A 26593-nucleotide genomic window follows, 5' to 3' on the forward strand; every position below is an offset into this window, starting at 1 on the left:
ATTTTTCATCTGCAAAATAACAGGAAAGTAGAGCAGAGTACACACCCCAACATAATTAAAACAATGAGAAACACTTAATGAAGTTGAAGAATCTCTTTGAACCTCTCTACCTCCCTTCCTCTGAGATCAGATGCTTCCCCAAATTAATTCAATTCGTATTTTCATACTTTTTTGCAGAATTGGCACATGTAGAGCTAGACTCCTTACTGTAATGTTTCTGACAGGTTAGATTACACACCACATGCAGATTTTCTCTCTCTTGACTTCTCTGCCTCTTTCTCTTCCTCCCTCCCTCCCTCCCTTGGCAGTACATGTTCATATGGAGAGATGTCGCTGTGTATCTTGCAGTATAAGATGGGTTTAAGATTAAAAGCAAGGAACTTTTGAGCATCATCACTGCTCCAACATGGTAAAGACATGACAAATGCCCCATTACTGCCACTGGCTTATTTATGAGCTGATCTGCTATTAAGACAGGGAGACAGAGGGGCATGCCACAGGCATCTCCTTCACCTCCGCTGGGGGGGTTCAGGCTTGTGAGCTTCTTTTCTTCCATCACCGCATCCCTCTATTCTTCTTTATTCCCCACATATTCTATTTCCAGAGGCCCAAAGGGAACATGAGCTGTAATTCATTGGACACTGAAGGGGCTATGCACAAGTCACAAGCTGTGCCTTTGTTTTTTGATTATGTGGTATATTCAGTAGCTGAGTATATTTAAAAAACTGAGGGTAGGGGAGACACCTTTTCATCTTGTATATTTTTTGATTATTACACTATGTGTACAAGTCACAGAATCCATACCTATATTATTTTAATCACCCTTTCACCGGCTTTAATGAGCACCATTTTAAAGTAGACGTAAATACCTCACATGGAGAGCTAGACAGGATAAAGTATAGCCTCGACACGACAGATTTAGTTGTGGCACAGTGTTACCAATACTAATAAAACTAAATATTGTAACATGGGGGTTCTCAGAAGAAGTATAGACAGCTTGGAATTCGAAGCCATAATGCAGCTTTATTAAAACTTGAGAATATAAGAGGCAAAGCAGCACGCCTTCTCACTTGTGGCTCATGGCTCTCACTCTCCTATCCCACTTCTGACGTCAGTGTGATGTTGGGGGCTCTCATAAGAAACTTGGATGATTCAACGTTTTAGTCCAGAACTCAGCTTTCTTCAAATTTACTCAGAAAACAGTGTACAGAAAGGGGGAAGCTCAGTTCTCAAGCTATCTCACAGCTTTTACTACTAGCTAGATAAATTTACAACAACTGCCACGTTGGCAGGACCAAGCCCCGCCCTTCAGAACACAGATGAGCTCTGATGCCTCACTGTCCCATACCTAGAATAAGTTTGACTTTTGATTCTACAGTGGCCCCAAAAGAGTATATTATTAAGCCTAAGACATTTTTTAAACTGGCAGCAGTTCCACAGTAATCTACAAGGTAATAGCTTGATGTGATGTGCACTTCTTCACTTCCTCTTAGTACAAAACCAGTATAAGTAAGTTGCCCTTTATTAATCCCACAATGGGGAAATTCACCTCTGCATTGAACCCATCTGTGCAGTTGAACACCCACATACACACTAGTGAATGCACACACACTAGGAGGCAGTGAGCACACTTGGTCAGAGCGGTGGGCAGCCCTAGCAGTTGGGGGTTGGGTGCCTTGCTCTGGGGCACTTCAGTCATGTCCTGTCAGCTCAAATGACCTGTTTTTTTAAGTGAAAGTAAAAATATCCTCTACAGTAAACAAACTTATACATAGGTTTTATTTATTTTTTCCAAAATGTTTCCAAAATTTGGCAAATAAACAGTAATTGTGCACTACAATGTGTGTTCTCTGCAGAGGATGTGTGTAACTTCTTTAACTTGACCAGGATCGCACAAACTTTTGCATACGACTGTATGTACATGTAATGCTTTGTTGATACTGAAGCATTGTCAGAAATATCAGATTGTCAGTGTCTGGTTTAAAAGACTGTCTTGTGGCTGTGTGTGACATGGTTACTACATGGCAAGCACATACGCGAGTGTATAAATGAAGTGCGAGCGCAGCTGACAGGTGACTCCAGGTGCATTCGGAAAAGTGCCTTAGACTTCCGCATTTTGCAAGGATAGATGAATTTATTTGCACTCTTGCCTTCCTGCATTATTAGTAATCCTTCACTGGGAAGTCAGTGACTTCCATCTGGATTTGCAGAAGGAAAAAAAAGGGGTGGGGGGAGTGGCGGAGGAATAAATCAGTGGAAAATTGAAATGGGTAAATAACAAATGTCAGCCCTTATGAAAGTGCACGTCAGCTTGCAGTGTGAGATGGAGTGTTCAGCACCAGGCACAGGACAGCTGCAGCCCTGTGGACACTGGTAGGATGGACACGCATGTAAACACACACCAGCGTGCGCAGCCACACAAAGAAGTGTAACTAGTAAGCAGCGCTTTTCTCTCAGGAACTCGCTGTCTATTGTGCTGACTGTGGCCATGCATAACAGACCTCCATTGCTTTAGCTGAGGTTATGAATGGCACACTCAGAAACATGCGGCACAATGAGTCCAGGTGGCAAGCTGTCACCGATCCCACATGCAGGCCAGCCTGACTGCAGTAGCATGCAGTGCACGCTGCTCAGCGGCTGTTGGGACAATATGGCACAGATTGTAGACAAATCAGGCAAGGCACAGAGCAACGGCAAGAGCTACGTCTAAACACCTTTGCTGATCTACTGCCATTCCTCAGCACTTTCTCTTGTTTCTCCTTGGATCCGCCACATGCTTTCTACATGCACACTCATAAACAGCACTGAAGCAGTGACCATTTTTTTTAAGTCATGGAAAATACATATACACAATATTGCCAGAAGTGTCCAGAGGCCTCTCTAATTCATGGATTCAGTGCATGTGCTGCTGACACAATTGTTCAAATGCAAGCACACAGCTTGTATCATCTCTGAAGGGAAGCATTGCCAGTAGTATGGGGCCAGATTTGATCTCCTAACAAGAACGTCTGGGGAGAATTTTTTATCTAAATGTGAGTGGAACCATAGATTTACTAAAGTGGGAACAAACTGAGCTTGAAATTTGTAAACTAGTCAACTCATAAAGTAGGGAGCAATGGTGCGTTTGTCAACAAACCTGTCATGAGCCCATTGATGTAACGTGGTGTAAGGTAACATGGCTGAAAAATCCCCCAAAAACTCCACTGAAGTGTACAGATGTATGTCACATGTGTCACGCTGATCTGTCAGCTGATAGTGTTTCATTTATTAGCTTGTTTTGCTTATGGTACTGATTATTCCAGTATGGAGTCTAATCATACATCTGTCTCCTGATCTTGCATCCCTTGGCTTCCCATCTTGAATTTTCATAATGTTTTTGGATGAATCATACATATGAGAGCCGTCAATCAACAACTTTGAGAGGAACCTCAAAATACATAACTAAATATTTATGTGTTTGAAATATATTCGTAAATGAACGCTGCAAAGCTATTACACAAGTGGATAAAATCTAATGACAGGTTTTACAGTTAACTGTAAGGAAGGCTTGCATGGTAATAAAAAAAGGGTCCTTAGGATGAAAGCAGGACAAAGATGCGAGACTGGGCTTCACGCCGCATGATAATAGAACAGGCTAAACAATTTTGGAGGAGTTTCAGAGGGGACATACCCCTGTTTGTGGCAAAATCTCCAAAGCAGCATAAAAAAAGTTTGTTCTCAAACATTATTCTCATCGTGAGATCACATCTGACCCCACAAGACTGATTTATGTTTAGATTATTTATAGTTTGTCAGTGAACAAATGTGATGATTAATGAAAGTATTCACTTAAAATGATTTATTTATTTAATTATTTGTTCATTAATTCATTCATTCAGAACATTTGGAGGTGCCACTGCTTAAGAATAATATTTAGAGATTCCACTACTGAATAAAAAAAGTAAATTAAAAGACAGAATTACCTCTTTCCCCTCTGTGTAAAGGGGTTAATACCCTTGGTTTTGTAAGAAATGTTGGATAATCAAGTCCTTGGACACTTTTGAGTGTATGTATTCCAGCTGCACTGGTTTTTCACCTGCTCCTTCTCACCCTTATTCTCTCTCTCTCTTTCTCTCTCTTTTCACGCTCGCTCTCTTTCCTATCTCACTCTCTATTTCTTACTCTCTCTTTCGCTTCGTCTCTGCTCTCCCCTGCCTTCTCTCCACGTTGCCGTGGCAGCCCACTCGCAAATGAGGCCTGACGTGCTAAGACAGGTGGAAGGATGAGGGGAGAGAAGAGGAAAAAAAAAGAATTCATTAAGAGAGCAGGCCAGCCTGAGATTGCTCTGGGACAACGACAAGGCCGCTTTGCATGCATGTACCATGCTCTTGGCGAGAGAGAGAGAGAGAGAGAGGCTTTAACAGTCAACATTTCGGAAATTGACTTTCAAGATGTTTCCAAAAACGACCCAGCATTTACTGAATAAGCTTGTGCTTGCTGTGCGTGTTGACATAATGGTTTAGAATAAATCGAGTCCACTTCCTCGTCTTTCCAGGAGCATGCTGAATGCTGAAACATCTTCTCTGAGGATGTATTCAAGATGTATTTACACACTGCTTCATCCCAGCAAACCTGACCCTGTGATTCATACTTGCAGAGCAGGTTAAAGTCTTAATGACATCCTGCATATCGTCATAAAACTCCTACAGACCACAGACACACGCTCATAACAGCATGAGCAGAGGCAGCCACAAATGAACAACAGCCACTTAAAATGTCTGGGTATGTGGGCATTATTGCTGTCAGACCAAAATCATTTCCCCATTTTTATTTATTTATTTAATTTTTTATTGTCTTGCATAATTTAAAATTGTTGCTCTTTACACTGTGTGGACATTTCATGATGAATGAAACAATAGCAGTGATCCACAATCTTGTTACATTAACATGTATTAAAAGGTAAGAATGTTTTTTCCTGTAAATTTTACTGTTACTGTTTTGGAGATTTTGTTCTGACGATGACAGTATGCATCTGTTTTGCACATTTGTTTGTCTATATGTTTGTTTAACCCAAAAACACCAGATGTACTAAACCTGTTTGGTGCAGTTTCAGGTGCAAATTGAACACTTTCTGCCCACGTGTTCTGTACGAAACTGGTGCACAAGCCTAAATGCGCACTTCGTGGGGCGTGTGCGTGTTAGAACACAAAATGCACTTCTCTTGCTCATGCATATGCATTGAATGGAGGGCCGGGCATAATGTGGGAAGATGGTACAAGAAGTGGCTGGAAATATTACATGTGCGTCTAATTACATATTCTGCTCGATTTACTTGCTTGAGCAATTTGCTGCGTCTGGTTTTGCATCAGTTTTCCTCTACACTGAGTGTAAATTTGCATTAGGGTCTCAAAATATGTGTTGAGATACTTTCTTTAACTTTGGTAGCAGATAAAGTGGTTAGACTGGTTAAACTCTCAGGGCCAGATGTGTGTCATCATTTCACAAACTATTGTTTCTTAGCTGGAGTGAAATAATGCCCCAGTAGAAGGTTTGGGCGGATTATTATTATTGTATTAACATTTTATCACTGTCCGAAGATTAATCTCCGAAATGGCAACTTTACAAGAGAAGACAAAAATGTTCTTAACTTTCAGTATAACTTCATGTAAAGAAGTTTTGTTCTTAGCAAGTTTTGAGCATTTCTATTGATATGTTCATTATGAAGTTTTCATACAATGTAAAGACACCTGCTGTACTCAAATGTGCTCAAAAATAAAAAAAAAGTTTTAGCCCAAAAGTTATTACATTAACATGAGGTTGATTTGAACATGAATTGCAATGGTTTAGAATCTCATATCTTATTGTTAATCACTTAAATTATGAGGTTTGGGGCTTTAGTCAAACAGGATAGGCATGCACACAAATACTGACCCAGACACCAGCTCAGGAGAGAATGGCCACCCAGACCCTGTAATTTCCCTCTTCTCCCTACCCCTGTGCCAAGCTGTCTCCTACTGTCTGTCACCTGCCAGTCCTACTGGCCTGACACTATGGAAAGCATCATTTCCACTTGAATTCCTCTCTAGGGAGGGAGCATTACACTGTAAGGGTAACTGTGTGAAGCCCATCTCCATCAAAGCCCACCACTGATCCTCCTTCATTCTCCTGACCTTTACTGCAGTTCAGCTGGTGTGAGAGGCCTCACTCTTCTACCAGCCAGATGGTTGAATTGTGTTTTTATTGCCTTTTATTGTGGAAGCCGTACTGTGATAGGGGTCTCTCTGCTTCATAACCCCATTTCTGATCATCTTTCTTTCTCCTACCTTTTAGAAATTGACCAGGGCGGGTGTGGAGACCCTGGAATCCCGGCCTACGGCAAGCGAGAAGGCGCAGGCTTCCGGCACGGGGACAGGCTGTATTTTGAATGCTTGCCTGCTTTTGAGTTGGTGGGCAAAAAGAACATCACCTGTCAAAAGAACAACCAGTGGTCAGCCAAGAAGCCCAGCTGTGTGTGTAAGTGACAGTATTAGTCTTTACTCTCATACATGCAACCACCACTTCATCATGATTCATCTTAGACACAGTCTAGAGGTGTTGTTACTTCGCTGTAGTATTGAATGTAATCACTTAATTAGAGATGTAAATGTAATTTGTAAACGTAGGGATGTCCCTATCAGACTTTTTGCACTGATCACTTTCACCTTTTTTTGTGGACTACTTATGTGAAATGACCATTTTATAGGTCATTGTGATTTCATATTGCTATAATATGTCTTCAGTAGCCTCCGTTTCGACCATTGTGTCCAACTAGACTCATGAGTGAAAAACGATGTGGGTGCATTGTGTATGTGCTTTTTCTTGAGAAAACACACTGCACTGCTGCAGGTTGTATATACTCTGTTTACGTGGAGTAAGCAGAACGCAAAAAACGCAGAATCGGACCTAGATCAGTCTTAATATAGCCAATACTTGATCTATTATAAGATACCTGAATCAGCTCAGATCCTGATCCTTTGCATCTTTAAATGACATAAATCTTTGCACAATGCCATAGAAGACCCACTTTCATTTCCCTATTAAATCTTTCAATCAGTGGTACTTCAGAGAAACATTTTTGTAAATAAGGTGTGTGTGAAGAACATTTCAAACTTTAAAGAACCTCCAGATAAAGTAAAGGTTCTAGGATGAATCCCTTTGCTGGTGTAGAATCTTTACAGTGTGTGAAGGTTTTTTACACCTTTAGAAAGATTTCTCACACTCATAAGTCTCTTTTTTAAACATGGTTCTTTAAGAAACCAAAATAGGTCCTTCTGTGGTATCACTCAAAGAACACTTTGTGGCATGTTTTTCAAGAGTGTGGTCACATAGTAACATTACAAATTACAAGTATTTACTTACAGTTAGATTTGCGTTCTATATAAGCAGGTTAGAGTCTGTACTTTATTTGTCTCGATGTCAAAAAATGGCAAATACAAATTGCTTTCCGGCAAAATAAAACAGTAAGCTAAAAGTGAGATACAGTTAACATCAAATTATGATATATTCTTGTTAGTGCCAGCTAAAACTGACTTCTAAGGGTTAAAATTACAGCATATATTGTTTACTGTGTGTCATCAGCTACAATCTGAAATTAAATGCAAATCTCTCTTCTTTAAACACCTGTAGAGATGTTACAATCGTGACCTTCAAGCAGCCGTTCTTCACCCTGCATGAATGCATTAAATGCTCACACTTAATCCACGTTACACAGTCCTATTTAATTTGAACCGAAGGCCACTGCACTTGCTCCTTAATGATAAATGAATAATACTTTTCCAGTAATTGCAGCATCAGCAATTAGGTCATGCAAATGAGTACCGATGTGCTAAGACAGGTGGAAGGCTGGGGACGGGGAGAGGGAGAGGGAGAGAGAAGAGTAAAAATTCATTAAGGGACTGTGCTGTCCCGAGATTATTTTGGTACAGCGATGATGAGGCCAATGTGTATGCATGCAAATGTATGGAGCATATTTTGAAACAAATTAGGCAGTAATGGAGGAAAAGGTAAAAAGGTGGTGACATCAGTGCAAATATCTGAACTGAATAATGTATGTCGAATTACATTTGGAGAATGCAGCTGGTTGCAGAGGTCCTACATATCCTACATTTTTGTTGCATTTTATTATATTCTCTACCTAGGTCTACCTCTGTGACTTTTTTAAAGTTTATGTTACACAACCAGCTATAATCAGTTTTTAAATTTCCATTTTCTGCCCTCACATTATGCCTTAGAATTAAACAGGCTGTATCTGTTACTAAGCCTTTAACACTGATATATGTGTACATGACTTCTGATTGGCTGCACTGTTTATGCCTCATTTAAATAGAGGTCTGGACTGAAACACTGCTTATAACTTTATTGTGAATGGGTGGGGCTAAATTGTGAAGGCTGTCTTGGCCGAAACGGAACCAAAATTCAGGACACACTAGGCTGTGGCCAAAAACAAAAAAGCTAATAATAAATAAAAACAGATTACATAAAATAAACTTTGATGACAGTGGTTACAGTATGTAGGCCAGGAGTTCCTAATCTCAGTCTTGGTGATCCAACACTCTGCCTCATCAAGCACACCTGATTCAACTCATTAACTAATGAACAGGTGCCTTGTGGCTGCGTCAGGTGTGTAGAGTAGGGAAAACTCAAAAACAGAGCATCAGGGGATTGGGATCCCCTAATGTAGGCTATATTATGTGCCACAAAATGCAATGTCCTCAAAACAGAGAATGGTTGCTGATCCAAGGCAATTAATTTGAGTATGTTTTAGTTATACTATGCCCTTCACAAACCACTATGCCCTGTGGTTTATGAGTTTTTTTGTCATTTGAAAAACTGTGGCTACAAATGCCATTGCTGTTTTTTTACAGGATTTTTTTTGCTTCTGTTGTTTTGCTGTATTCTACCTATCGAGTGGGACGTTGTATTTTCAAGTGTATCAAACATGTAATGAAGAAGTTCTTAATGCTTGGTATGAACAGATTAATTAATCTTGTCTTCCCTCGCAGAGACTGCGGAAATAATTCAACATGGCCAACATTTTCACTGTTTATCTGCTGCTGCTCAAGCCGTTTGAACGCGTCTGAGCTAATCAATGCAGGATAGCAAAGGACACAAACAGCACTCTTATTCACTGTTTCTCATTAGTGCTGTCACCTTACAGCAAGAAGGGCCTGGGTTCAATTCCTTGTTCGGGCGTCCAAGGTCCTTTCTGTGTAGAGTTGAATGTGTGTGCATGAACTCTCTGTTTGTGCATGGGTTACCTCCCACAGTCCAAAGACATGTAGTCAGAGCAATTGGAGATACTATATTGCCCCTAGGTGTGTGGGCAAATGTGTATGTATGTCTGTGTGCCTGCACTGTGATGGACTGGTGACCTGGGTGTTTCCTGCCCTCTGCCCAATGACCGCTGGAATAGGCTCCAGCACCCCCGCAACCCATAACGATAAGTGATTTAGATGATGAATGAATGAATGAATTTTAAGGCCTTTTTGATTTTTTCATACATGTACGTATGTTTTCTTGACATCACAAGAACAATTGTAAATTGTAATCCATAATTGTAAATTGGCTGTTTGAAGTTTAGTTACCATTTACAGTATTATGCAAAAGTTTGGGATCCCTAGTCAAATGACATGTTTTCTTGATTTTAAAATAAGTATAAATCCTCTACAGAGAATGTACTAAAGTTACTGCACATTTTGTATTTCGTGCTTATTTTTCATATGTTAAACTAATTTTGCAAATGGCATATTTAAGTTTGTTCCCTGTAGAGGATGTGTTAACATATTCAATAAAAATCAACAAAACGTGTAATTTGACTGTGGGATATTCAAACTTTTGCATGCGGTTGTATGGACCGTATGGATTAGGAAGTAAATGGTACACTTTGAAACTTTAAAAGTGTTCACATAGTACATTAAAGCCTTTCATTTAAAAAAAAAATCCTGCAGAATATTGGGTTTTCCATGATGCAAGCCCTTTAACAAACTTGCACCGTCTCAATCATGCCACATATTAACTGATTTCTGATGTGGAAATGGTTTTATATCTTTTCTGTTGGCACTTTGTAAGCAGCGGGACCGGCTGGTAGTAAGTGCGCCAGTAGTGGGCCATTAGTATTACTCAGATCTGCCATGAATATGAGTTATGAATGAATTTTTGTTGGACTCAGTTAGTCGTTTGACCCCTCTGATTTTCTATTGAGGCTGCCCCACATCCCTGTTATTCAGTCGTAGCAGCTATTTCTTGCGTTATTGGAAAACATGCTTGCCAGCTTTCAACTTAATTTGCTCTTAAAGAGACATTGGTTCAGATAAGTATTGTAAGCTGTTTCTTGTGATGTAGACTCAAATCAAAGATGCTCTTGCTCTGCTGAGTGCTACTGAGGTCCCGTTCAATGCTCTTAACCAGTGTTCCTATTAAACAGAGCACATACTTCTCTGAAGGAAAATAATCCTAATAACCAGCAAACAGGAATAGATGTTAAGAGAATAATAAGAGAAGTAAGTGGAGCTCGGCTGTTGAGCTCAGCCCGAGCAAATAACTTACTGAAATCATGCCAATAGGCTTTCACTAACTCTCCCAGAGATCAAGGTGAGCCATAATCTTTCATGCTTATAATTTACCATTTGGTGGGTGGAACTCTCATTGATGCTCATCATAAGGTTTCTGAAGGTCTAGCAGGTCTCCAGAAGTTTTTTTTTTTTCTTTCAAGCTCGCAGATACGTATGTTTGCTCAGAAAGTTCTCCACGTTTTCCCCTGCAAGATTCAAGGTGAAGGCAGGAGAAACGACTGTTATGTAAGATGGAATGAATTGGCATATTGTGAGGTAAAATCAACAGTTGACATAATGTGATGTATGCATTCAAGGTCTGATGAGGCCCTTTGCTCCATCTAGAAGGCTGTCAGATAAAGGGGAACGCATATTATAGCAAGCTGACAGTTTTGCTGTCAGCACACAGTAGAAAACATTCCAGCTATAGGTATTTTTTTATTATTCTTATTTATCTACCTGTGGAAAGGCAGTCAGAACTTGACATCCTCTTAAGTGAAGCGCATGCTTACGGGAGCGCGGCGCAGCTCACGCTGAACATGGCGCTTCAGCTATGCCGAAAATTGTCACATCACCTCATGGAAAGTGTACATTATGCGTGTTTCTGGAAACAAACATCCAAGCTGTGCATCATGAATTAAGTCAATGTCTGAGTCACCTTTTGTCAGTGCATATTTCTAGGCGCCCTTTCTTATGTCCTCTCCTGCTCTTTTCACAGTCTCCTGCTTCTTTAACTTCACCACTCCATCTGGAGTCTTGCTGTCACCCAACTACCCTCAGGAGTACGGCAACAACATGCATTGCGTGTGGCTGATCATCGCTAAGCCGGAGAGCCGCATCAACCTGGCCTTCAACGACCTGAGCATGGAGAAACAGTTCGACTTCCTGTCCATCAAAGATGGGGGCAAGGCCGAGTCGCCCATTTTGGGCACTTTTTCTGGTGACGTGCTGCCCTCACCCATCACCACCAGCGGGCATGTGGCACGACTAGAGTTTCTCACAGACCACACGTACACAGACCGTGGCTTCAACATCACCTTCACCAGTAAGCTTTCTGCCTTTTTTAGTTTTTACTGCAGTTTCTCTGAAGAAACCATTGTTTCTTGTGTTTGTTGGAAAGTTTTTGCTATTGTAAACTTTAATAAGAACAACTTTTGTGTATAATTGGCATAATTGTGAGCAGCATGAATCGTTTCTTTGGTCTTTATTATAATGGACCAAATTCTGATTCAGGGCACTATTAAAAACTCTCGACTCTTTCTGTCAATCTCCTTTATTCATATTCATGTCACAAACATATTATCCTCTTTTGTTTCATGCATGTGCTCATTTTTGAAAAGAATGTACTTTTGTGTTTTCAGCTTTTTCAGCCAGGCACGATAAAAGACATCCTCTAAAATCTTGCCCTCAAAACCTTTTAGTGATTGTGTTCATACAGCCGGAGCTAGGAGGCATTTGAGAGTTTTTTGTTTGTTATTTTAAGATCAAAAGATGTCTGCCTGATTTTTTTTTCTCATTTCCCAAAGAAGCATCGTTGTGGTTTCAGCACTCTCTGTTCCTACTCAGCATATCTTAAAGTCTTTGTATGTATCCAGATATCTTCTCGCTTTCATTTCCCACACTGAGTGTAGCCCAGCAGGGACAGCACACGTGACTGCACTTTTACAAATACAAGGCTCCGTAATGATTCTTTGCTTGGACATAGAGTTTTAGAAAAAACTTTAATTGGTGTAGAACATTTACATTGTGTGGAGATAATTCAAAGAACCCGTGCTGGAATTTTTTTTGGTATTTTTTAAAATCTTTTCCACTTTTTCCACTGGACTGAGGTCCAGCAATGACGTTTGTGTGGGGTAATGTACCAAAATCAGTCATCATTCACTTTTACCTAGTGGATATATGTAAATATAGATGGCTATATTTAGACAGTTTTTGTGACATGTGGAGTGAAAGGTATTTTGAAATTAATAATGTTTACATACTATATCAAACAAATTTTAAAAAGTGAGAGCTTTTTTAGCATGATATGGGCTCCATAAAAGTGGTTCTTCTGTGGCATCACTTCAAACAATTCTTTATGGCACCTTTATTTTAAAAGGCTCATATCATGAAAAACCCTGTTTGCCTAACTTTTTTGAAATAAAGACGTTTGATGTAGCATGTAAACATTGTGAAAGATGCAAAATGTGCTGTTCACTTGTGCTCAAATCTATGGAAACTAAAATACAAAAAAACAGCCTGTTTTAAATTGGCTGTCTTTGTGATGTCATGAAAACCAGCACATTCACAGATTTCAACCTATTCAGCTTACAGCAGTTTAACTCCACCCGTTCATACTGAAGTTATAAGGAGTGTTTCAGCCTAGACTGCTTTTTGAGACACAGGACAGGGCAGCCAATCAGAGCAGAGATAATTTACTTACTTTGTCTTTAAGGCACAGGAACAAAAACAGCCAGTTTAATTTTAAGGGACAAAGAGAGGTTGGAAAATGATCATGTAAGAACAATTTATGACTGCTTTTGGAACATAAGTGGACCTCAAAATCAAATAAAACACAAGAAAGAGAGGCCGTTTAATAGTGTAGGCAGATATCCAGACTTTCTGGAGCAGTGAAACTAAAGTTTTAGATTCACATTTACAGAATAATGTTCCGAGTATCTAATGAAACGAAGCACCAGTTAATTATAGCTGCTGAAAACGAATCCTGTGTCACATGACTCCCCTTGTACCCCATTTTTGGGATTGGGCGGGAGAGTCCCATCGCTCATGTTAATTAAGAGCACGACAAACTCCATTGAAGGGCTGGCTGGCAGTTTAATAAATAGAGTGATGGTGATGGATGAGGTACACAGTCTGTTTGGGTGCTGCGAATCAGAGTGAGGATTCATCACAAAAGCACATTTCGAGCCTCTGGTGTGAATGGACAGACAGACAGAGAGAGAGAGAGAGAGAGAGAGAGAGAGAGAGTGAGAGGAAGAAAGAAGCCCAGGAAAAGATAGAGAGCGGGCGCGAGAGGGAGATGGAAAGTGATAAGCAATAAAAGTTTTTTTTTCTTTTCTATTTTTTTGAAACAATTCTGTCTGAAAGTGACGATTTATCTTCTCTTAAGTCCCATCAACATGCAGCGAGCATTTCCCGAATGTTTCCTAATCAACCAAGTAACTTCTAGGCGCATATAAATCAATACTGCATGCTAAGTGAAATGAATTAGTTTATTTGTGGAACAGAGATGACAAGCAGAAAAGTTTTCCATCCGTGCAGGAAGTTCTTTCGTCTAATTCATTAAGAAGCCATAGCCGTGAACAATTTGGCAGTTTTACAAAATCATAACCTTTTGAGCAGGTCCAACTCCACCTGAGTACAATGCAGAGGGGCGCTGGATCGATAATATAAAGGAATGTGCATGCTTAAGTGCTCCAAATGGAGAGTTTGGCTGAAGCAGAGGCATAGCCAAAAAAGAGAGAGAGAGGGTTTCAGAGCTCACGGTAGAGCATGTGTAGATTAATCTCCTTGATAAAGTACATGATCATGGTGTGTAGCTGTTGTTGACTTCTGTTCTCCTTGATCACATGTGTGCAGACCCGGGGCTCTGTGCACTTTTCTGCTGGCAGCGCTGAGATTCAAACCTCTAAATCTTCAGGATAGCAATGTTAACAATGGAGCCTTAAACCACTGTGCTATCATCACCTCCCCTAGTAGCTCTACAGCTACTAATAATTCATACAGTACACTCATTATTGTGGGATTATTAAATATAATACTTAGAACTTTATACACCAGAACAATAGAAGCTGAAGAGTCGATTATTACACTAGAAGCAGGCAAGTACAGCCCTGACTACAAGCACATTCTTCATGGTTTTACATAAAGAGTCACAAGATCGCTCCGTCATCTTTATGAATGGTTTTGGAATACAATGCATAGTGTGATGGTGTTTTTTTGCCATTGGGGCTGGTAGAAATACTACTATGAGTACTATTTATTCATGCATTAGTATTCGTTTGTCAGGCAAAATTACATTTTGCAAAGACAGGTGGTTAGTCAGCCTGACCTGCCCACAAGCAAAATCCAGACTTTGTGACTTTTATTTATAATCACATCAGTGGCAAACCATGACTGTTAGAGGTAGGTCTTCAGATTGGACCATAGTAAATGTCAAAAAACACATGAAAAACAAAAACATCTCTGTGGTAATCTTAATTTCTGTTTAAGCATCATGGGATTTCTAATATTATGCACATGAAAATGTTTTGGCTGCTTTAGATTAATCACATTAATCACATATATTTGCAACTTGCAAAAGTACGCTTAAAACACAGTGTTTATTTGTTATGTATTTATTTAAGGATCATAGGGCCCATATCATGGAGAACCAAATTTACTCCATTTTTAAATAAGAGATCAATGTAATGTGTAAACAGTGTTAAAGTTTTAAAACATGCCATCCATACAGTCTGGATATGGAAACTAGGCCTAGACTGCTTTTTAAATGAGACAAAACAGGGCAGCAAGTCAGCTCTGTTATGTTTACATATATCTGTAAACGCAGTAACACACACGGCTCATTTAAAGGTATAAAGAGAAGTTGCCGAATAATCACGGTTGATTATTCTGTCACTTCATATTCTTCTTGGAGGCTAATCGGGGTGCAGATTGGATCTGAAAGAGTGGGGGGAGGGGTCATACTAGAAACTAGGTACAGAGAGTATGCAGTCTTACCATATTCACAAAAATTAAACAGTTTGATTAGCAGGATTTACATGTGTCAACACTTCGTGGTGTAAATAGATAATAACCCCATAATGTTGATTCAAATAAAATGTAATGAAGTCTTGCTTTTCTAAATGCTGCTGCACACTGACAGAAACTCCTTTTGGCACAGCTCAACACACAGTCGCCTTCTGTTTTACCTTGTAATGACAAGGGAGTATGACTGGTGTCGTGTTGATGAAAAATGTCAATAATATAAACTACCATCACTCTACTTCACAAAAATGATCTCACAAATTAATCTCAAAAATGATCTTGGACCAGTGTGCTCAACATGTAAGGCCTTCGGTTCAGCTTCTGAAGGCCTAACCAGTGGGGGAGCTCACTAGCCCATACCTACCTAGATAACACAGAAAAAAATTCGGATTTTTTCATTGGGCCTTTTTGTTTCCAACCAAAACTGAACAAAAATTCTATAAAAAAATAAGAGGTAGTACTGTAATAACAGCACACATAATGATTCTTTTAAATAAAACTGTAAAACTGATATCTCTTAAGCCCTGTAAGGCCCTGAGGGTTCCCCAATGAAATATATATATATATATAATATATATATATATATATATATAATATATATATATATATATGTTTTTCATAAAGTTGGCCTTTGCATTATTTACATGTCACAGCTAAGCTGTTTTGGTCTGCTCTCTCTTTTCCAGCGTTTCGGCACAATGAGTGCCCCGACCCTGGCGTGCCTGTCAATGGAAAGCGCTTTGGGGAGAGCCTTCAACTCGGCAGCTCCATCTCCTTCCTGTGTGAGGAAGGCTTTGTGAAGACCCATGGCTCTCAGACCATCTCCTGCATCCTCAAAGACGGCAACGTGGTATGGGACAATGCTGTGCCACGCTGTGAAGGTTGGTATTTGTTAAAATCAAACAGAAATGGACAGTGAGCCATAGTCAAGTGCTCTGTCCCAGTTGTAAACAGTAAAGCTACAAGATATAAACTATGTACTAATCTAAAAGCTACCACATACCAGACGTGTGAGGCGGCTGACACGTAGCATCCAAAAATTTGATGCCATTGTTTTCAGTGAAGATGTACACACTGCTGCCAGCACCAGTGTCGGCACTCGCCATCAGTCGTTGACTTCCACTGTTGCTCAATGTCAGCGTGACTGAGCATCACTCATCATCTTGCTAAAAATCAATAGTAGATTACGTGATCTGAGCTTTACATCATGAAAATTACTTGGTATAATATTTTAAAAGGAGTCCATTGGCACTTTCATGCAGATTATTAATGTACTGCATCAATTTGCAGTGATGTTGTTGTTGTTGTGCCAACATTACATTATGCCTGCGCCTTAAATAAAGTGGATTTATTAATTTATTTTTTGTTTATCATTATGTCTAGCAGAGGATCTTGTACTTAAGTTTCAGCTTAATCCCATTAGCTAGCTAGTAAATCCCAGCAACGTCCATGTTTTCAAACATTTCCAGCTATGAGTAGCTCATTCCTTTCCACTTCACATGGCATTGTGAGACAATGTCCATCAACACCATATTCAAAAAAGTATATATATTGCATTTTTTGGGTAAACTCAATTTGGCACATATACTTGTATACTAGTTCTACATGCAATAACTGTTGATATTACAGTGTAATTAAATGATAAGTAATAATTAATGATGACAAGTAATAATTTAAATTTTATCCTCTGTAACTTTGTAATACCCTAGTATTTCCTGGTACATCTGCAGACATAAAGAACTGCACAATCTGCCCTCTGAATACAATGTTTAGCGTACCGCTGAAGCCTCATGACGCTCCCTACATTTTTTTTCATTAAGTATACTCAGATACACCCGCATAAACAAGATTCTTGCTTGCAACCTAAATGTCAGAGCAGCAGGAACCCTTGAGAAATGTTGTCTCCCGGATGTGCATATGGGGATGAAATATATGCCGTGTAAATCCAGCCATGAAAACTTTATTTAGGATTCTCCGTCTGCTGAGAGGTGTTAAGACTGTGAGAGCATACAAAATATCCCGTTTGCCACATTTTATACAACTCTAATGAAATATTCGAGGAATGCGTTTTTTATAGAGAATCCCTGCCCCATTTTTTTAATGCTTTTTGTTTTATGCGATGCAAACTGTCTCGTTATTAAAACATGTGTCCTTATTTAATAAAATCCACCAGTGTGGCGATGATAAATCATTTTCTGCCATTTATTATGTATTGTGTTATTCATAGATGCCCTTCAGTGTGCTCAAGTCATTTGATGATATCATCTACCTTAAAGACACAGAGACCCTGTTTAGACCTGCGCATTTAATGTGATTTATATATATATATATATATATAATATATGCTCCGTAATATGCAAAACAGCTCATTTAAACAACCAATTGACCAATTCAGATTGAGCCTAAATTTTTCTGTGGTAAAAATTAATGAGATTTTTGAAAGTCAATGCTGTCATGCTGTGGTTCAAAAAAGGTTCCAAATCCAAAACCCATTGTTCTCCTAAATTATGAGGTTGTTAAGGACACGAATTTTGCCTCATGCTAACACTGCTGCACACTGAATTGGCATGATAAGGCTGGCAACCTCATAAATATACATAAGTATACTGTATCCATATGTAATGTAACAACCAGATCTAAACAGGACCAGAGATTTTTGCCACAGCTGTGTACAACTGCATTTTCATGCATGCAGAATCACACACATGCTCGAACACAACAACACACTCAATGACAAAACACCTGTTGGTTTGATCACTTAGTAATTATAGCTTTCCAAAGTTATTTTCAAACTTTTAAGGCTTGCTACATTAACCCTGCTGTTGAAAAACAACTAAAGCTGCAAAAGAACATGATAAACTCACTTGAATACTAATACACTGATTTAAATTTATGGAACAGAGTTGGAATTGATCAATCTCTTGCAGTTTTTGGGACTGCATATGTATGTATAAACAGCCTGGATTGTTTTATAAGATCATCCTCAGTAAAGGCCCTAAGGAGCCAGCCCGTGGGGATCTGGCTCAGTGAGGCAGACAAAAGCTGCCTGAGAGGTTATGCTAGGTGATGTCAATCACATTAAGATGGCGTCTCTTATCTGCCACACTTTACATGCAAAGTCTGTAGGGAACTGGAAAAGTTACTGTAGTAATTCCTAAAGATTATTGAAGGTTAATATGTGAAGAAACAGTTTGGTCTGGAATCTGTCATTGCTGACCCATTGTTCGTTCCTCAGCTCCATGCGGTGGAGACCTGAAAGCCCCCAGTGGCATCATCCTGTCCCCAGGGTGGCCTGAGCTCTATAAAGAAGCCCTCAACTGTGAGTGGATTATCGAGGCTCCACCTGGATACCCCATCAAGATCATCTTTGACAAGTGAGCTTCTTTAAAGCTTTCTAGTGTAGCTTCAGACTAAAAGAGTAACTTATTCAACAATGACATCAATTAGTCATAAATGTATTAATGTTAAATAATCTTATAGATGTCATATGTTTTCTTTTAAACAATATTGTCCCATTATATATGCTGCAGACATGGCCTGCATACATAGTGAGTGGGCAGGATCCTCCAAGTCGGCTGCAGAGGATTGCAGTTCCCCAGATTAACAGTGCACAGACTACACTTGTGTACACTTGGACAGTTTTAAGTTATCACTGCCGTTAACATGATTGTCTGATCTACATGAAAAATGAATATAACAAAAATGTTTGTTGCTCTTTGATTTTATGTAGCATCAATAAAACATGTCGTTCTGCTCCATTTGGCCAGATTCTCTCAGAAATGGCACATTTTATTCATATCACTGATTAGTGTGAGAGCAAACGCGCTGGCAGCTTCTGCTAACATAATATGATGTTATGATGGACAGATTGATGTAGTTATATGAACTGATCTCATCACAGCGGAACTGGTGTAAACTCCCAATGGAGTGTGCCCCTTCCCCCAGACCCCTGTTTAAACATGCTGAGGAGAGGAATGAATGGCAACCCTAAGCTACTGCACCCACATAAGCAAGCAATACTGTGCAAAAGTCAAAGATTGTATGTGTATTCTTGAGAGAAAGTAAATTTTTGCTTGTAAAAACACTATATAACACTAGAATAAATCCAATTAGACATTGAAGCGCTAGTAACAAGAATTTACAAAGTAACAAACATTTTTTTTTTTTGGTTTTCAAAAAAGTTTTGACCATAGTGATTAATTGCACAAGAACTGACTGTTTGCAAAAACATGGTTAAAGTACCTCTCAGCCATCAAGCAAATAAAAGTTTCTAATAAAAGTCCTCAGAACAAACCTGCAGTGAAAGCGGTGGAAGCAGTAAAGTCATCCAAATTATTAGGCTGAGATGGTGAAAAGGTCTTCTCAATGCTGAAAAAGTTTTGGATTGAACTGTTTAGAAGACCATGCCCACAGATTAATGTCAAAACTGTTAACATCCATTGCATTACCCATGTTTGCTCAAAGTCATTCTTTAACTAGATTACTGTATTCGCTAACACTGATTTAAACCCCTTAATATCCCAGCATTATTTTTATACTAAGGCTTATTATTCAGTAACTACATGGACTGCAGGGCAAACTAGCTGAGCCGTTCATAGGTGAAAGTGTTTAGTAAAACTTAGGGCCTACCGATGAGCCCTGGACATTTAAGGGGTTAAAATGATATCTAACCATAAATAATGTTACAAAACAATGTTAAGTTTTTCTTTATTTGGGTGGTGACAATTTGCTTGATAAATTAAGTCAGAATAAACAGGATTATGCATTTAAAAGCATTTGGTGTAAAGATAAATATCAGCGTACTCATACACACACCATCATTTGTAGTGTTTCATTAAAGTTTGCTGAAAGATGACGAGTCTTCCTCAGTATATAACACTGCGCTGATCAGCTCCAGTGTTAGCATGCTACCTTTATATAGCGATAGAAAACATAAAGCAGAGATGTGTAAACAGTTAACACTGACGGACTCAAATTTTAATTTATTGTATTAAAGACTTTTTGTATTTATTCTAAAGGCCAAGCAAATAATCATTTACTGCATAAACAGCTTTAGATCTAATTTTCTCAGGTGGCCTTAGACTTTTGCACAGTACTGTACATCAGCGTGTGCGCATGTGCCTCTCTCGATTACTTATTCATCAGAAAGCAGGCTGCTCAGGCCCGGAGCTGAAACTTCTGTGCTCCGCCTGCGCCGGAACGTGGCGAGCAGCAGGCTTCAGCACACTGCTGCAGGACACGCAGTCTGCTCCGTGTCTGAGCGTGCTTGGCTCACAGCTTGAGTGATGTTTCCCCCTCTACTGTAGCTGTAAATAAGGTATAGCAGCTGCACCGAGTCTGCCTCTTGTGATGGAGCTGTCCATGGTCCCTACACCCCCTCAAAAAAGCATTTAGCCTCCTTCTTTGTGGCTGTTGCACTCTTCTATGCTTCTGTGTTCATCCACAGGTTCCGAACGGAGGTGAATTACGATGTTCTGGAGGTGCGGGACGGGCGCTATCCCTCCTCGCCTCTGATTGGTAGTTACCAAGGTACCCAAGTGCCGCAGTTCCTCATCAGCACCTCCAACTTCCTGTACCTGCTCTTCTCCACTGACAAGAGCCATTCAGACATCGGCTTTCGCATCAGATATGAAAGTATGGACTTTTGTTCAGCCAAATGATTATATGTTGCAGGCACTTAGTGTTTTTTTTCTTCTTAGTCCTTTTTCTTTTTTTCCCACGACGCATGAGTTCTTTTGCTGTTTATTTCATCTAAATCATTTCTGTTCAATTAATGATACTTAGATGAAGTATGATATTATCTCCTCCATGATACGTATCAGTGTGTTATCGGAGGCTACTAATTAAAGTGGAGAATTTCTTAGTGCCTACTATCAAGGGCTAAATGAAAGGAAATATTAAGGTATCATTAAAAATGATCACCACATGCTGTAGTGTTACTATGCAATGATTTCAGTCAGGGGTTATAATTATGAAATAATAGGATGGTGATTGTTTTAATTCTAGTGATCTGCAGGTGCTCACGCCTGCACGCACATGCAAATGCAGCCCGGGAATATACGCACAGAGGCGCACACCGCATACACGAGCGCACACTAAAGCTGCATTGTGTTTGGAGTTTAAATGTCGACTGGTGTTTTATATGTGTGACTCTTGTGGAGTTAACCTTTTCTCTTTGTCACTCCATAAATCCCAGCTTGGGTGAAGTTATTGAAAGCAACAGCAGTACAAGCAGAAAGTGCTGTAGATGTTATTTGAGACATAAGCTTATATGAGAGCAGTGGCACTAGAAAGATACAAGAAGAAGGGTTTTGCATGTGTCGATTGGGACCACACTCCATATCTTGCAGAACAGAGGTCTGCTATGGTATACACCACCTGTCAAAAGTGTGTTTTAATAGGGCTTTCAAATGATTAAAATAAATTTATGCGATTAATCACATTATTTTGTGTTGTTAGTCATGATTAATCAAGAGATCAATTTATTACGACAAAATCACAAGCACAAGATCTTTAACACTGTAGGTATGATAGAAGATTAGCCATCACACGTCAGTACAGCACAGAAGCACATTTTAATCACATATTAGTAAATTATTATTTTAAAGATATATAAAATAAATATATAAAATATGTTGTATAGAGTTTATAACACTATAAAATGCTACAAAATGAGTATATGATGTAGCTTAATCTCTATGGAGTTTATATTATATACACTTAATAATAGACTGGACACAAAAAAGGTCAGAAGGGCTAGTGTATGGCGCAGCCAGTGTGGACTGAAAAGAAATTAAATTGGATTAAAATGGAAGTGTACCTGTCTAGTCAGACAGACAATTAAAACTGCTTCAAATATTGTCTTTTCAAGTACTTGTTCAGAAATGCCACCAAGTGTTCAAAGCTTGTAAAATGCTGTATGAGCCTTTCTTAATTAGCATTTAAAAACTAGTGGCCTTAATAATTTAACACATGGATGCGTTAACATTGACAGTCTATAGTTTTAATAAATAAGCATGTTTTTTTTGTCAACTTGCAATAACTTAACATAGTAAAGGTATATTTCATTAGAAGGCTGTTTAGATCCATTGCCTATGCAAAAACTGCAAAACTGAAAGAAAAACATACAAAAGCACTGCACTGGGAATAATGACATACCTAACACATTTTATCCCCTGGCGCTGTTAGCACTCAGCTGCACTCAACGTTTCAGGTATTTAACCTCCTTTAGAGTAAAAGATGTTCAATATATGCTTTCTATAATGTTTTGGAGAAAGAAAAAAATGTTGAATCGATACTTGCTCTTCATACCAAGAGCAATGCGTTGAGGACCATGAAGCTGAGTGCTGCAAAATTTACCCCAAGTATTAGCAAATAGATGTTTTATATTAACAAAAAGAGCTTTTTATCTTATTTAATTGAAAAGCATCAGTGAAAATCAATCATTACTCAGAAAATGTCAATGGCTGTCAAGGTATCCCCAACTTTTGTTTGGTAATGTATTTATGATCACAGTTCACATTGTATTTTAACACAGTGCGGTTTGATGTAAGACTAGCTTTGCTTTTTCTCACTTAATTTATTCACTAACAGCAGAAAATAATAGCTGTTTGTTTATACGCATTTGAGTAATGTTGTTTGTGAAATCTCTTCTAAAGCCTTGCAGCTGCAGTCAGACCACTGTGTTGACCCTGGGATCCCGGTCAATGGCCAACGGCACGGCAACGACTTTTACGTGGGGGCGCTAGTGACGTTTAGTTGTGAAGCAGGATACACACTGAGTGACCCTGAGCCTCTGGAATGCGAACCGAACTTCCAGTGGAATCGGCCCCTCCCCAGCTGCGATGGTATGGCCCAGCTCTGCCTATATAAAATAGCTACTCTTGGAGAAAAAGGACAAATTAGAGACAGGTCATTTATCCTAGCGGCGTCATTGCTTCCAGACTGGAAGGGTCTTTTACGGATTGGCGCTACCCTTTCCACCCTGTGCTCTTATTCCACCATAAATGCTTTTATACTTAGGGCCATTATTGATTTTTCCCTTTGGGTAATGATAGGAATAATTTGCCTCCATATGTTTATGTCCTTCAGAAGGGCACCTCTTGTAAACTCAGTTTAAGTGCATTGTGAAAACAGTGGGAGGTGCTATGTTTTAACAAATACTCCCCTTTCCCCAGCTCTCTGCGGTGGGTTTATTCAGGGAAACTCTGGCACCATTCTGTCGCCCGGCTTTCCAGACTTCTACCCCCACAACCTCAACTGCACCTGGATGATTGAGACCTCACATGGCAAAGGTAAATGGGCTTAACTTTTTGCAGTTCGCACTTATTATCCTGGAAGAAAATTGTTTTTAAGTTGCTGTGGTGTGTGAAGTAATCAGAGGACACACACAGCACAGACATTATGGATATTCAGAATAGCTTGTTTATTAACTACAATGACCACTTAAGGCTGAAAATCAAAGAATAAACAGGTCTGCTGTCATTCATCTGCACTGGCAGTAGTACAGATGCATACACATGGTAATGTAACATGTCACTGTCATAACAAAACGTTGTAAATGGCAACTTTTCAAAAGAAGGTGAATTTATTCTTAACTTTTAATGTAAGTTAAAGTGATAAGATTTTTATTTTTGACGGCCATGGTGGTTTCAAATAGTGTATAATGGAAATCAAAAACTAGCAAAAAATGAGTTACAAGGTTTAGATATTCATAATATGAACATGTAAATAACACAAGTTACTTGTACTAAAAAGCACTCAGAATAAAAGGTACTAGATAGATATATCCTTTCTAACTGGTTCCTTTGCCTTCTTCATCTGCCAGGTGTCCAGTTTACATTCCACACGTTTCATCTGGAAAGTCCTCATGACTATCTGCTGGTGACAGAGAATGGTAGTTTCTCTCAGCCACTGTGGAGACTGACCGGCTCTACTCTGCCCCCTCCTCTCAGTGCTGGTCTGTTTGGGAACTACACTGCTCAGATCCGATTCCTCTCTGACTTCTCTGTCTCTTACGAGGGCTTCAACATCACCTTCTCAGGTATGGAGATCCTAATAACTCTCATTTCAGCAGTCTACCTAAACAAGGTATGCAGCTTCAGTCCTGAAGCTGAAGACTTAGTCCCACACAGTTTAGAAAGAAAAACAACAAGAAAAAAACAGTTATTAAGGGAAGTGATTGTAGCAATGGGATGAATAAATAAGTTTAAATTAAATCTTCCAAAATCACTTGGGGAATAAAGCAGTTCTTTTTATATTGTTATTCCTCTCAAACAGCCTTGACAAATTCACTTAAAAGTGCATATGAGGACTCTTGAAGATCTTTTGTGTGTCTTTATATACCAGCATTTATCATTTTAATATTAACATCAACCTCCAAATGAAAATTAGCCGTTTGGGTAAATCCAGCACAGTAAAAAAAAAAAGAAAAGCAGTCCATGCTAATTACTCCTTACAGCTTCAGTCTGAGTGGGTGGGGCTAAACTGCTGTGATTTTTGTGACATCACAAAACCAGTGAATTCAAAAAGGGCTGATTTTGTAGCTTTGTTTTGTATGGACTGGTAAGTGAATGGTACATTTTTACAATGTTTACATACTTCATCACACTCTTTTATTATAAAAAAAATCAAGGAAAATAAAGTCTTCCATGAGGCCCTTTAAATATTTCCTTCAGGCAACTGTGTCTGGAGTTTCTTTATAATATTGCCTGCAATGTTGACAATTCTTCACAATTTTTTTTCTTCTTTGCTCTTGTGATACCCTAGATATTGTAGGTCAAAATACTCTGATTAAGACTTTTGTGATTTTTCTTCTCAAACGCAACTGATTAAACCTAGCAGTTAATTATCAGTTTTAATTATCCATTAATATCAGTCAATTATTAGTTAACTATCAGTTTTAATTATCAGTTAATCATCAGTTTTTTGAGTAAACAGTGTTTGAGCAGACAAATCAAACAGTGCTGTATTTCAGCCCACCAGGACCAGAGCTGGAACCCACTGCGCTACTTTGTTTTAAAAAAATATCCAGATGTGCATCCCAAAGGGACAAAACAGTGGTTTCAGATGGTGCCCATTCTCTTCTGCCTCTGTTTAGAGTATGATCTAGAGCCGTGTGAGGACCCTGGCGTGCCTCCTTTCAGCACCCGTAAAGGGCTGCAGTTCGGGGTGGGGGACGCGCTCATCTTCTCCTGCTTCCCTGGGTACCGGTTGGAGGGGCCAGCGAGGGTGGTGTGTTTAGGGGGGCGGCGGCGGGTCTGGAGTTCCCCTCTCCCAAGGTGTGTTGGTAGGTGGTCACATGCTTTTTATTTTGCTTTGTTCACTATTTATATTGTACACTTCCCCTCCCCCAGCAGCACTGTTCACTGATTAGAACGCAGGGGAAATCAGGTGCACCATATTTATACATGCGCACGCGCAGACTAATCATCTGGAGGTGGAGGTTTATACTAAGCCAGTGCATGATGTAAAACTGCTGGAAAACTGTTGAACCCATCTTTCCAAAATACAGCGGAAAAGAAAGCCAAATTCCATTTGTGACAAATAACATAATCTGTATCAATAAAACTGTGAAATATCTCGGAGGCCAGATTTCCCCTAATTATTCAGTGGCAGAATGGCTGGCAGTGCTAAACTTAGAAAGTAATTGGTTTATGTTGTGATTTTGACATTTCAGTTGAAGCAAGTAATTACATTTTATATATTTTGGCAACGTCTGGCTGACGGTTTCTGTTTATTTGTTTATATTTCTCGTGAAACTAGGTCAAGTGATTTCCTAATAAGTAAGAGTTTAGTCAGTTCTTCTGCCTCGTACACAAGGGGTACGCAAGGGATTATTTAGGTTAGGGAAAAAAAGTAAAAACTAGCAAATGGCAAATGTTAATCAGAATATCCTGTTTGGTACCAGTCAGGGAGATAAGGACAAATTTGTTGATGCACTTGTTTATGTAAATATTCAAAAAAAATAGTGCACGACTCTAGCCATGTTTAATCAGTTCCCCCCTCTCCCAGCGTGAGTCTGCTGCATGAGTGTTTGGATGTGTTAGTGGGGGGTCATATCCCAGGTAGGGGTCATGTATCATTTGACCTCTCTTCTGTCCAGCTGAGTGCGGCTCCTCCGTGACGGGGAAACAAGGAGTCCTCCTCTCACCAAACTACCCCGGTTACTATGGCAACAATCACGAGTGCATCTACTCCATCCAGACACAGCCTGGCAAGGGCATCCAGCTCCGGGCTAGAGACTTCCGCCTGGAGGAGGATGACATGCTGATGGTATG

At 39.5% G+C, this 26593-nt stretch overlaps 1 protein-coding gene across 1 annotated transcript in view; it reads left to right on the top strand.

Moving 5' to 3' along the window:
• csmd2 (CUB and Sushi multiple domains 2) overlaps window positions 1-26593 on the top strand; it is a 182251-nt gene that overhangs the window by 14475 nt on the left and 141183 nt on the right. Inside the window, 10 exon segments of the mRNA XM_036566374.1 lie at window positions 6310-6492; window positions 11287-11613; window positions 16001-16195; window positions 18550-18688; window positions 20761-20960; window positions 22991-23161; window positions 23492-23608; window positions 24142-24357; window positions 25414-25602; window positions 26419-26588. Coding sequence (XP_036422267.1) covers window positions 6310-6492; window positions 11287-11613; window positions 16001-16195; window positions 18550-18688; window positions 20761-20960; window positions 22991-23161; window positions 23492-23608; window positions 24142-24357; window positions 25414-25602; window positions 26419-26588 — 1907 coding nt within the window.

This window comes from Colossoma macropomum, unplaced genomic scaffold (genome assembly GCF_904425465.1).
Source record: "Colossoma macropomum unplaced genomic scaffold, Colossoma_macropomum, whole genome shotgun sequence".
In the NCBI taxonomy this organism is placed as follows: Eukaryota; Metazoa; Chordata; class Actinopteri; order Characiformes; family Serrasalmidae; genus Colossoma; species Colossoma macropomum.